The 11,901-nt window shown below is 47.9% G+C and overlaps 1 protein-coding gene across 1 annotated transcript; it reads right to left on the bottom strand.

Moving 5' to 3' along the window:
* Positions 1-7,335: 7,335 nt before the first annotated feature.
* On the bottom strand, positions 7,336-9,548 carry Sowahd (sosondowah ankyrin repeat domain family member D). The gene has a single exon (XM_063246332.1). It carries the CDS (start codon positions 8,788-8,790, stop codon positions 7,864-7,866), a length of 927 nt encoding a protein of 308 aa, XP_063102402.1. The 5' UTR covers positions 8,791-9,548; the 3' UTR covers positions 7,336-7,863.
* Positions 9,549-11,901: the final 2,353 nt, after the last annotated feature.

Genomic DNA, 11,901 nt, shown 5'->3' with positions numbered 1-11,901 from the left:
GGTATGATGTTTTTAATTCTTTTGGGAAGATACTCAGGAGGGGAACAGCTAGGTCGAATGGGACCTCCAATCCTAGTTTTTTGAGGAATCTCCACACTAATTTCCACAGTGGTTGCACCAGTCTGCAAGGGAGGGTTTCCTTCTTGTTGACTTCTTGTTCTCTTCCCCAGCCTCTTTATTCCTTTTGTTCCTTTCTCTCATCTAACTGCTTCAGCTAGTTTCCAGGACTGTGTTGCATAAGTGTGGAGACAGTGGACATCCTTGTTTTGTTCCTGATTTTAGAGAGAAAGCTTTTAGTTTTTGTCCATTTAGTATGATATTGGCTGTTGGTTTCTCATAGATGGCTCTTATCAGGTTGAGATAAAGACAATCTATTCTAACTTTGTGTAAGGTTTTTGTCATGAATGGTTTCTAGACTTTGTCAAAAGCTTTTTCTAACTGCATTCCTTTTTATGGCCACATAATATTCCTCTGTATAGATATACCACATTTGTTTACCTGTTTATCCATTCATAGATATTGGGTTTGAGGGGCTGGGGATTTAGCTCAGCGGTATAAGTGCCTGCCTTACAAGTGTGTGGTCATGAGTTTGATCCCTGGTACCAATAAAAAAGAAAAAGAAAAAAAAAGCTATTGGGTTTGAGATTGCTTCTAGTTTTTAGCCATTTTAAATATGCTATGAACATCCATGTAAAGGTTTTTGTGTGGATTATGTTTTCATTTTTTTGGACTTTACTCTTTTTATTAGTACATATCTCTCATATTCATGACAAGGAGAGTTAGTATATATACATATTTCATCTTAGTCCCTTTTATTTCCCCTTCTCTCCTTCTTTCCTTCTCATTTGTTTTAATTTCTCTTGAAAATACCTAGGAGAATTGCTAGGTCATATGATCACTCTGATTAACTTTTTGCAAAACTGCCAGACTGTTTGCACAGTGGCTGAACCAGTTTATATTCCTAGTGGCAATGTGTGAAAGTTTAATTTCTCCATATCCTGGCAGTTGCTTGTTATTATCTGACTTCTTACATATAGCCATGTGTCATGGTTTATGTTTGTGTCCCCTAGGTCTCATGAGTTTGCATTTTTCATTTGCAATGGTTCATAGTGCTTGGATTGATGGTGTCAGTGCTCCACCCACATAGGGGGTGGAGCCAGGATGTGATGTAATGGCAGGAAGAAGGTATGTCTTTCTCTTTGCTTGTTTGAGCTTGCTGTTGGCAGCCGCCATGAATGGCGGTCCAGCCATGCTCACCTGTCTTGGAGCCAACTGAGTGTGGACTGAAGCCTCCAAAAACTGTAAGAAATAAACCTTTCCTTTCCCAACTTGGGCATCAAGTATTTTGTCTCAGCGATGAGTAAAAAGTAACTAAGACAGAAATTTGGTACCGAGGAGTGGGGTTGTTTGTTGTGACTATACCTGGCCATGTTTTTCAAGAGGCTTTGGAAATGGCTTGTGGGCGGAGTTTGGAAAGGTTTGGACATGTCGCCTGGATGCATAGAACTGGAACAGCTTAGGCTGTTCTGTAGAGGAGATTCTGGTCAGAGCTCAGGAGACCAGAAGGCTGATGATAGAAAGCCTCATGGTAAAGACCAGGCTTGGGAGGTTTCTGCTGGAAAGGACTTCATTGGTTGTTAGACTCTACATGATGTGTGTTATGGCTTGGCAGAAAGTTTGTCTGCATTTTGCTCCTGCCCAGAGACTTTGCCTGAGACTGAGACTGAGACAAAGGGCAATGGACTGATTAATCTTGAAAAACAAATTAAAAAGCAATCGAACATTGAGGCTGTGGCATGGCTATTGTTGGGGGCTTTTAGCCAGCTTTATGTTTCAAATCAGGAGCAAAGATCCCAGCAGGATAATGTACAATGCTGTGAGTTTGGCCCGAAGGAAGATTCCAGGAAGGGTGTGGATTATAAAGACAGAGTTGAGATTTTGATTCCTGAGGAGAAACAGAGATAAGAAAGATGGCCCCGGGGCATCCCAGGAAGCAGGTCCCCACCCTGTGCAGCCTCACAGCAAAAATGAAAAATTTTGCTCAGAGGAAAAACGTACAGAGTGCCATGCTCCAGAAGGGCGTCAGAGGCCACATAAGGTTCCAGAATGGCGGCAACACAGAGAAGGTTTTTCTCACAATCAGGTAAACAGAGCCCTGCTATCCAGGCAACTGACCCCTACAGCCAAGAGAGAGAAAAGCCTGGCTACTGCTTCAGCTAGCAGCAAACCTTGGCGGCATCCACAAGGTGCTGACTTTAGGTGCAAGGAAAATGCACAAATTCTGAGGATAAGACGGCTTCCACCTCGATTGCAAAGGGCCTGGCTGGCCATGCAGTGTGCCCCTGAGAGGGCAATTTGTGAAGATGTAAGGGTGAAGCCGAAGGTGCAGTGGAGACCCCAGAAGTTTGGAAAAGCCAGGAATGTGGATGATCCAAGGAAAGTTGCAAAAAGGGAGCAGAGAGGATTTAAGAGAAAAGCTGCGGGAGTTGAAATCGGCGGAAGTGCCCTGGGGGTGGAATCACCCAAGGCTTTTGGAACTTGCAACCAGATTGCTTCAGATGCTGAGTGTAGAACTCTAGGACTTAATGTTTGTCCTGCTGGATATTGGAATTGCTTTGTTTCGAATGCTTTCTATTCTCCTGTTTGTAAATTTTGGAATGGTAATGTTTATCTTGTGCCTTTGCATTTCAGAAATGTTTAACCTTGTTTCTTTTGTACAGGGGCTTACAGTTAAGAGTTTGCCATAGATCTTGGAGGAGACTTGGCACTTGGACTTTTAAGCAATGTTGAAGCTGTTAGGACTTTGGCAACTCTTGGAGGTGGACTAAATGTCTTTTGTATAAAGGATGTACATGAGTCCTGGGGGCCAGGGGTAGAATATCATGGTTTATGTTTGTGTAAGACACCATGCTAGTGGGTATGAAGTAGTATCTTATTCTGGTTTTTTTTTTTTTTTTTTGGTCTTTTTCTTTTTTATCGGTACTGGGGATCGAACTCATGACTGCCTGCGTGCAAGGCAGGCGTTTATGCTGCTGAGCTAAATCCCCAGCCCCCTTATTCTGGTTTTGACCTCCATTTCCCTAAGGATTAATGATGTTAAGCACATTTTCATATGTTTGTTGGCCATGTTTAGTTTTCTTGGAGAAATGTGTATTCGCGTTTTTTAAAAATCAGATTGGAGGGCCAAGGATTTAGCTCAGTGGCTCAAGCGCTTGCCTGATAAGTTCAAGGTTGTGAGTTCAATCCCTGATACCAAAAAAAAAAATCAGATTGGAGCCGGGTGTGGTAGCACATACCGGTAACCCCAGAACTTGGGAGGCTGAGGTCTCACTGAGCATTTGAAGCCAGCTTGGGCTACATAGGGAGTTCAGGTCCATCCTGAACTGCATAGTGAGACCTTGTCTCAAAAAAAAAAATCAGATTGGAAATACCTGTATCTATTCATTCTTGTGTGGCACCAGGCACCAAAATTTTTTATTAGGTTCTTAATATATTTTAAATTTTTGAGAGAAGTTCTCATTGTGCAGGTCACACTAACCTTGGAACTTATGATCTTCCTACCTCAACCTCTGAAGTTCTGGGATTACACTGTGCCCTGCAGATTTTACACACACACACACACACACACACACACACACACACACACACACCACGGTACTAGGGATTGAACCTAGAATTTTGACCTTGAGCTGCATCCTTAGCCATTTTTTGTTGATTTGATTTTTAGCAAGATCTTGCTAAGTCACTAAATTGCCCAAGATGGGCCCAAATTTGCAGTCCTCTTGCTTTAGTCTCCCCAAGTGCTGGGATGATAGGGATGTGCTACCACAACCAGCCTATTACATATATTTTTACATGCATTGTCTTAAGTTACAAGAGTTCATTATATGTGATCAGTAACAGATATACAATATATATGCTTCTCAGATATATTTTTGCAAATATTTTCCCATTTTATGGGTATCTTTTCACTTTGTAGATAGTTTTTTATGGAGCTCAAAAGATTTTAATTTTTTTTTTTTGGTACCAGGGATTGAACTCAGGACTGTGTGCTTGCCAGACAGGCACTTAGGCCACTGAACTAAGTCACCAGCCCAAAAGATTTTAATTTTGACAAAATACAGTTTATCTGCATCTCCTTTTGTTGGGCTTTGATGTCAGAACTAAGATTCCACTGCCAATCAATAACTATTAGTCTCACTCCCACATAGGGCCTGGAACCCAGGACTCCATGCTTTCTAGGTAAGTGCTCTGCCACTGAACTAACTCCCTAGCCCTACTGAACACTGTGTGCCAGGATTTAGCGATTTCATGGTAAGACAGACCACTGTGGTCCTCTAGTGGGGCCTGGGAGACACTAATCTAATAACTGCAGCTGTGATTAGGACTATAAGAAGATGTACATGGTATTATGAGTTTATTATGAGTAGAGTGCCAACCTAGCTTTAGGGGCAGGAAAGCCAGTCCACAGAAGATAAAATTTAATTTTTCAAATTTGAGTGGGTGTGGGCCCAGTGAGGGGCTTCGTTCTGGAGCGGGAACAGCATGTAAGGTCCTGAAGTTCAGAAGAACAGGGCTCTGACGGGCCAGCAAGGACTGTGTGGCTGGTGCAGAGTGTTGGGGTGAGTTGAGAAGGGATGAAAGGACTTTGGGAGAGAAGGTAAAGCTAAGGGGAACACTTCTGGGGCTTCATTCAGATAAGCACCTGCAAATAAAGCCATAGAAGGTCATGAAAGACTAGAGCCTATACTTTTTCCACTTTACTGAGGAGGGAGTGCTTGCTCAGAGAGGCAAGCACTTTGCTCAAGAGTCAGGATTTGAACCCAGGTTAGGCTGAGTACTATACTTCCTACCACACCAGTGGCTACTGTGTATTATGTTCTGACTGTCTGTCTGTCTGAAACACGGGTGTGGAGGAAGAGGAGTTCTCAACCTAGCTTCAAAGCTTAGGGGCTCCACACAGTTTAACACAGGGGGCTTCTAGGTAAGTTTCGCCAGAGCGCAGGCTTTGAAGGAGACAGAGCAGTGTGGAGGCTGCCCTCATCTGGGTCTTTGAAATGTCCAGGTGGAAGCCTGACTTTTCTTGGAATACTGCTGCACAGTCATTTTGCCTATGACACACTGATCTCGTTTCTTCCCTGGCATATTCACCCTCCAAGTGACTGCCAGGGTGTCTTTCCAAAGTCTCATCAGTTACTTGGCTCAGAAACCTTCCATGACTCCAACTACCTTTTGCTAAAATCTGTGTTTTCCTTTTAGTGTGATCTGGAGCCTGTCAGCTTATTCAGCCTTGCCATTAACCGCTCCCCGGCTCTCACCAAACCAGCTGACTTACGGTTCCAGTGTTTGCTACAATCATTAGTCAGCTCCTCCTCATCCTTGGAAAGCCTTTCCTGCACATCTGCTGAGCCTGGGTCCTACTCGGGACCTTGGTGTGTCCTCAGCACCTCTTACCCCAACCTGCCTGCTTACATGTCAGGGCCTTGCCTCTGTCCCATCTCTGGCCCAGGGTGCACCACTCAAATGTAGTTTTACCCCATCTGCTCAACTCCACTTCGCTCCCCTGGTAAGCAGTTTCTCAGGGAATTTGCTTTTTCTCTTGGGGTGAGCATACCAGTCTTGCCTCAAAAGCATACCAGAAATGCCAATCGCTTGATGTTAGGCAGGGGGAGTTTTCAGCATGGGAGTTTGTCCCCTGCAGCCAGACCTCAATTTTACATGGAGGAGGTAGGGTAGGCAGTATCATGTGGTGAGAAAAAAAATCTGTGGGGAAGAATAGCTGACTACAGGAAAAAAACATTAAAAGTTATAAGGCGTTTTCAAATCTTCTAGCTGATTTTTCATTTTGGAAAGGACAAGGTAGATAGTTATTTTTGGTCCCCAAATCTGCCAACAGTAAAGGTGCTTAACTTCCAACTTTTCCTGTATAGAGAAGACTACTGTTGTGAGTGCCCTTTGAAAGCTTAGCTTATGCCAACCTGCCAGTCTTCTTCCAAGCCAGGAGCCCACAAATGTAGCCCTGTGGCAGGAAGCCCTGTCCACCTAGGCAGCTTTCAAGGGGGAGGATGTGAAACACAGACCACAGCCCTAAATCTGTAGAATGGGCATAGGGGTAAAGAGGGCTACTGGCACATACCAATGCCAAATAACAGAAGCTTGGACTTGCCTACCCTGTCCCTAGGTTCAATCCCTAGTACCACAGTAAATATCCTGGTAACTTCAGTAGCACTCAGTATACTGCTGTGTTCCCTACTTTGAGTCAGCCACCAAAGAAAAGTTTATCTAAAAAAAAACGAATTAGTCCATTACACTGTGTAAATATGATTAAGGTGTGGTTCCCGGAGATACTGGGCAGCCTGAAAACAGGAATCAGAAGGGTTTGGATCATTGAATGAATGAGAAGAACCTCATAATGGGTTATTAAAAGCCAGGAATGTTTCCAGCAAAAGGGAACACATACCCACTAGGCAGAGATGCAAACCTGGCTGAGGCAGCTTAGGATGGAGATTCTGGGATGTAATGACTCAGTTTCTCCAGTGTTCAAGGACTAGGCAACACAACAATCCACTAAGTGCTATTCAAGCTGCCAGACAGTGCTAGCTCATTAACTTATTGTGATACTAGGGATTGAACTCAGGTGCTCTACCATGGAGCTAAATACCCAGCCCTTTAAAAATCTTTAGCAACTGGAGACAGGGTCTTGCTAAATTGTCCAGGTTTTGAATTTGTGATCCTCCTGACTTAGTATCCTGCGTAAATGGGATTATAGGCAGGCAGTCCTGAACCTTCTATGTTAAAAACGCAGTGTTTTCTAAGGCAGCATGGATCACTGGCCACCAACTGTTTTTCCTTCCTTTCAGGCTGTTAACCCTTTCTATTTAATTCATGCTACTTCTGAAGGGAAGCAGTTTTGCAAAATGTGTATTAATTTTGTTTTTAAAAATGTGGATGACAAAAGCTCTATCATGCAAAAAAAAAAAAAAAAAGTACCAGATGGTGTGTCTCACTGCAGGGCACAATTTAAATAAATCACAGGACATCATGCAATATCAGAGATTATAAAATTAAGAGACTTATCACCCCTAGATCCTCTACATAATTCTTCTAGGATGAGACTTTCACAGGCCAAAGAGCTCGGAAGACAAGTGAACTGCATGTCTCTACTAGAGGCAAGGAGGAGACAACTTCTTTAGGGTACAGTTCTGGCCATTTGGTCTGAGAATCACCCCTGGAGTCTGGATCTCTCGCTTGTGGCCTGGTTGGGTTGGTGACCTCTTCCCTGCACACATATGCAGCTTTCCCCTGTCATTAAGAAGGACAAAAAAGGCACTCCTGTCACGTGAAAGGAGAAACGGTTGCACTTTAATATACTTAAGAAGTCACCTGTGATATATCAAAACGGTAGCAGGAAGGCATGAGTAGCCTCACACCCATCACCGGGAGCTAACCATCTGTGCAGTGATACTCAACAAGGGCAGAGTTGGGCAGTCAGTGGGCCATTTCCTTTGCACCAGTGGTTTACAGTTTTAACTTGTTCTTCTGGTGAATGCTTCCCAATAAACCAGTGCTTCTGCCGGGCTCAGAAATGGCTACTGGTGTTTCCTCTCAGCAGGACTAGGTCTCTGTTCCTAACTGGTGTCCGGAACCTTTTGGGCTTGATCCTGGGCTCTCCCTCCGTTAGGGGCTGCCCTAGTCTCCGGGTCCCTCTGGCTGGCGTCTTTGAGAGGCCTGGAACAGATACCCGAGTTGGGCCAACGAGGTCTACACCTCACAGGTGCAAGCTGAGTCAAAGGCGCCTCTTTGGTGTCAGAACCTGCTGAGGATGAGGCCTCGCCACTTCTAGCTCTCTAATCACTGTCACCCTCAACGGTTTTGGAAGAAGGGGAACAGATGGCGGAAGAGGCCATGGATTTGCGCCACCCGGCTGCCCGTGGCGTCTTTCACTCTGGCCAGTGGGGTCGCCGCTCTGTTGCTAGTCTCCACGGCTTTGGCACCCGCAGCGCTCGGGGTCCGTCGCAGCGGCCATGCAGCGGCGCCGCTGCTGTTGTTGTTGGTGTTGTGGGGGTCTCTGCCATGCACCAGCTCCCAGTCCTCCGCCCCCAACAGCTCCCGCAGACTCTGGGGAGCGTCGGGACGCAAGTAGTGGTAAGGCCGGTGGCCGCTGTGGTCGCGGCGCGTGGGGTCAGCTCCCAAGGCTCCCACTAGCACCTTGATAACCATGTCGTGGCCCTGCAGTGCTGCCAGGTGGAGGGGCGTGAGGCCGCCGCTGCCTGCGGCGCTCACGTCGAGCGGCAGTCCCTTGCGCCTGGCGAAATCATGCACCAGAATGAGCTCTTCGTGGCGGCCGTGCTTGGCCAGCCAGTGCAGCACGCTGTAGCCCGTGACCGGGTCACCCCGCAGGAGCAGCCCAGGGTCCGCTTCCAGCAGCTCCCGCAGCACCTCAAACCGGCCCTCGGCGGCCGCCAGGATCCACGTGTGCTCCCGCGGCTCCAGGCACAGCCCGCTGCCACCGGACCCGCTCGGGGACGGCTCCTCAGCGCGCTCCTCAGACAGCCGCCCGGCGGGAGCCGCCCCCTGCGGCCCAGACAGCTCCCTGCGCGGCCCCCGCCGGCGCCCGGAGCCTGCTCCGGAGAGCGTCAGCAAGCCCTGGAAGGGGGGTTCCCGGGAGGCGGCGGCGGCACCCCGGTACCTGCCCAGGCTGCCGGTGTCCACTCTCGAGCTGCGCGGCTGCGGGGTGGGCGCGAGGGAGGCCTGGGGCGCAGGGTCCGCGGCCCCTCGGAGCTGGGCCATGGTCTGGCGGCTGCCTCCGCGACGTCGCGCGTTCGTTGCCCTTCCCGAGCCCCACCGGGAGAGGAACTGGCGCTAGCGGTGGGGAAGGAAGCAGCTTGAGCAACTGGGCTCTCGAAGGGAGGGCGCCGAGGAGGGGAGGCGGAGAGAGGGAGCGAGTTAGGGGAGGGCCCGGCGTGCGGTGGGGGGCGTGGAGGTCCAGGAGGTCCAGCCGAGTCCCCGAGGCGAGCCCTTCTCCAGTGCCTCTCATATCACCGTGGCCGCAGCTGTCCCAGGTTGCCGGCGATCTCGCCCCAACAGCCAGGTGAGCTGGGCGGCCCCGCCTCCGCCGCGGGGCGGGCCGAGTTTTCTTCGGCGGGCGTCCTGAGCATCCCGGCGGAGGCTGGGGTAAAGAGGCTCTAGGGCGCCTCCTCCCCGCGGGGCGGGCCGAGCTGGCCTCACAGCGCCGGATCTTCGAGCCCCGGGCGCTCGCTCCACCCCCTTCCTTCGCCCTCCCCTCTTATCTCTTCGGGAATCTCCCTGCACTTTGTCCCCAGGCAGCCTTCGTCCTGCGCCTGGCAATCGGTGAAACAACCTGTCTGCAGTAGGTGACTCAGGCTTATCTGCCCCGCCCTTTGGGTGACCTTGACCTCTTCGCAGCACCGGTGCTGCCCAGAGTTTCCCGCGGAGAAACCAGATCCCAGAGTCCTGGCTGAAGCCCTCGCGAGGAACTGAGAGGGGGTATTCCCCTACCGCCCCGCCGCTCCTGCCTGTAGGCTCAGCTTTTCCTTCTCTCCTCCCTTGTAAGCTTTCCCAAATTGGCTGCAGTGAATCTGAGCTAGCACTATAGGGATCTTTCTGCCCTCTGTGGTGATGTGGTCCTGCTGTTTCCCCAGGCACCTGCTGATTCTGCAAATTCAGGGCTTCTACTTTTTTGTTTTTAAGGAGGATATTTTACCTTTCTACTCTTAATACCAGCCCCCTCTTTGTTCTTTTTTTTCCTCACGAAACCGTAGTTTTGTCACCTGCTCCTTACCATGTTGAGTGCAATGGAGCCATAGAAGATTTGAGCCAGGAAGAGACCCAGTTGTGATTAAAGTTGCTAGGAAGATGATTGTCGGAGAGGCAGAGGTAAGTAGCCTAGAGAAGTCTGGACCAGAGAAGGTGGGGGCCCAGTGGTGGAAGGTGTCAGAAACTTTTCCTCCTTGGTCCTCAAGTTTGGAAACAGCCTTAAGTATCTTGAGCATTCCTTCACGACAGGTTATGCATTTGTAATCCATTCATGAATATTTCCTATGCACCTGACACTGTCTGTGTATTAATTCATGTAATCTTCCCGCTGACTTTAGGAACTGAGTGTCATTACAAATCTCAGCTTGCAGAGAGGTTAGGACACCTGTCCAAGGTCACCCAGCAGGAAGCACATAGTAGAGCAGGCCAGCTGACAAGGTAGCCTTTGTTCTGGTCTCGAGGAATTGACATTCAAGGCAGGTTTGTGAAATGCAAATCATTCACACAAATGCTAAACTCCAAACTTCAACCTGCCCTAACCTGAAGACAACTTCCTTGCCCTTCTTTCCCCAGAATACCCTCCTTTGCAGCTTCTGTCCAGGGGAGTTCTCGCTGCCTCCCAAGGCTGGCCTGTGCCTACTTTCTCCAGTCACCCTCCTGTTTACCCCAGCTGGGAGTCAGCCTCTCCTTCCCTAGCCCTCTGTTCTACTGCTCCTTTGGCAGCCTGCATAGATACCCTTGTGTTCTATTATTTCTCTTTCATTGCTTTGATGTGTCAAACTGTAAATTCTTTCCCAGTACTTGGGAGGCTGAGGCAGGAAGATCACAAGTTTGAGGCAGCCTGGGCTACATAGCAAGACCCTGTCTTAAAAACAAGCAAAGCAAAACAAAAAACGTATAAACTAGTAGGTGCAAAAGAATTACTTATTACCGTGTTCTAACTTGGCAGCCTGGGGAAATTGAGCACATGTGTGTTGGAGGAGTGTATACGTAGCTGGAGCCCCCAAGTCTACTCACATATCCTTGCCTCAGACTGAATCTGCAGGATGCTAAAAGCAACTTGTATATTTTGTCAATTCATAAAAATTTAAAAAGTGATTTTTTTTCCTAGAGCCAGCAGGCCAAAGCCACCTGCCAGCCTTTACTGACTTTGGAGGAACCAGAGTGGGCCCCAAGCTTTCAGGCTTTCATTTTCAAAATGAGCCCCAACTGACAAGCAGCTACTTCCGTTGTTCTGGAAATTCCCCTCTGCAACCCCAAATCTGTAAACATCAAACCACACACATGCACTCACACTTCCAGAATATACAAACAGCTGCAGCAAAAAAAAAAAAAAAAATTAATAAAATGCCAGAATGGAGGATGGAGAGCTGCTTAGACTGTTAATTTTCCTTGCCACTCACCTTCCTATTAGCAGCAGTAATATCTGGAGTTCCAGTTCAAAGATTGCAAATCACCTGACCAGTGCCACAGCCCCATGACGCGCGTGTCCTTGCCTGACTCTGTTGCCAAAGGGCAAAGCCACAGTGCCTAGCAACCCATTTCATTTTTTACTTAGCAAGTGCTTTTTACTTTAGGTGGCTAGCTGCATACACTGGGCCCCTGCATAGTACTCTACTACTTGAACCTGAGAAACAGAGGGCTGAAGGGATAGTAGCAACTCACAACTCAGGTGTCACCCAAATCATCTGCTACCTCTTGTCTTACACACCTTTTTCAGTCCTGGGGATGCAACCTAGGACCTTGTGTGTGCTGGGCAAGTGCTCTAACACTGAGCTACACTCCTATCCTCCTCCATGGGCTACTCTCCTGCAAGAGAATGTGCAAAATCCCTCAAATCCTTGCAAATGGCTTTCTAAACCACTGGATGTAGAGTGGATATTAGCATTGCAGATGGTAATACCTAGTGTTTCGTTCAAATAGCAGCTGCTCTAATAGCTTTCTGGGTTTATTTATGAATCCTGGAATTTTAGGATGACAGGGGAAGAGAAATTTAAGGCTCAATTGTTAAATGTACTTTGAAAATCAGTCTCGAAAGAGAATAGCTCAGAAATCTTATGGGAGTTGGTGGGGAATATAATTGATGTGTAAAAAATTATATGCAGCTTCCCCGGAACATGCCCG

This window comes from Cavia porcellus, unplaced genomic scaffold (assembly GCF_034190915.1).
Source record: "Cavia porcellus strain 051 isolate PalLab524CR breed Dunkin Hartley unplaced genomic scaffold, mCavPor4.1 scaffold_3, whole genome shotgun sequence".
In the NCBI taxonomy this organism is placed as follows: domain Eukaryota; kingdom Metazoa; phylum Chordata; class Mammalia; order Rodentia; family Caviidae; genus Cavia; species Cavia porcellus.
Note: the sequence above shows the minus strand (reverse complement) of the source record. Positions and strands in the feature narration are given on the sequence as shown.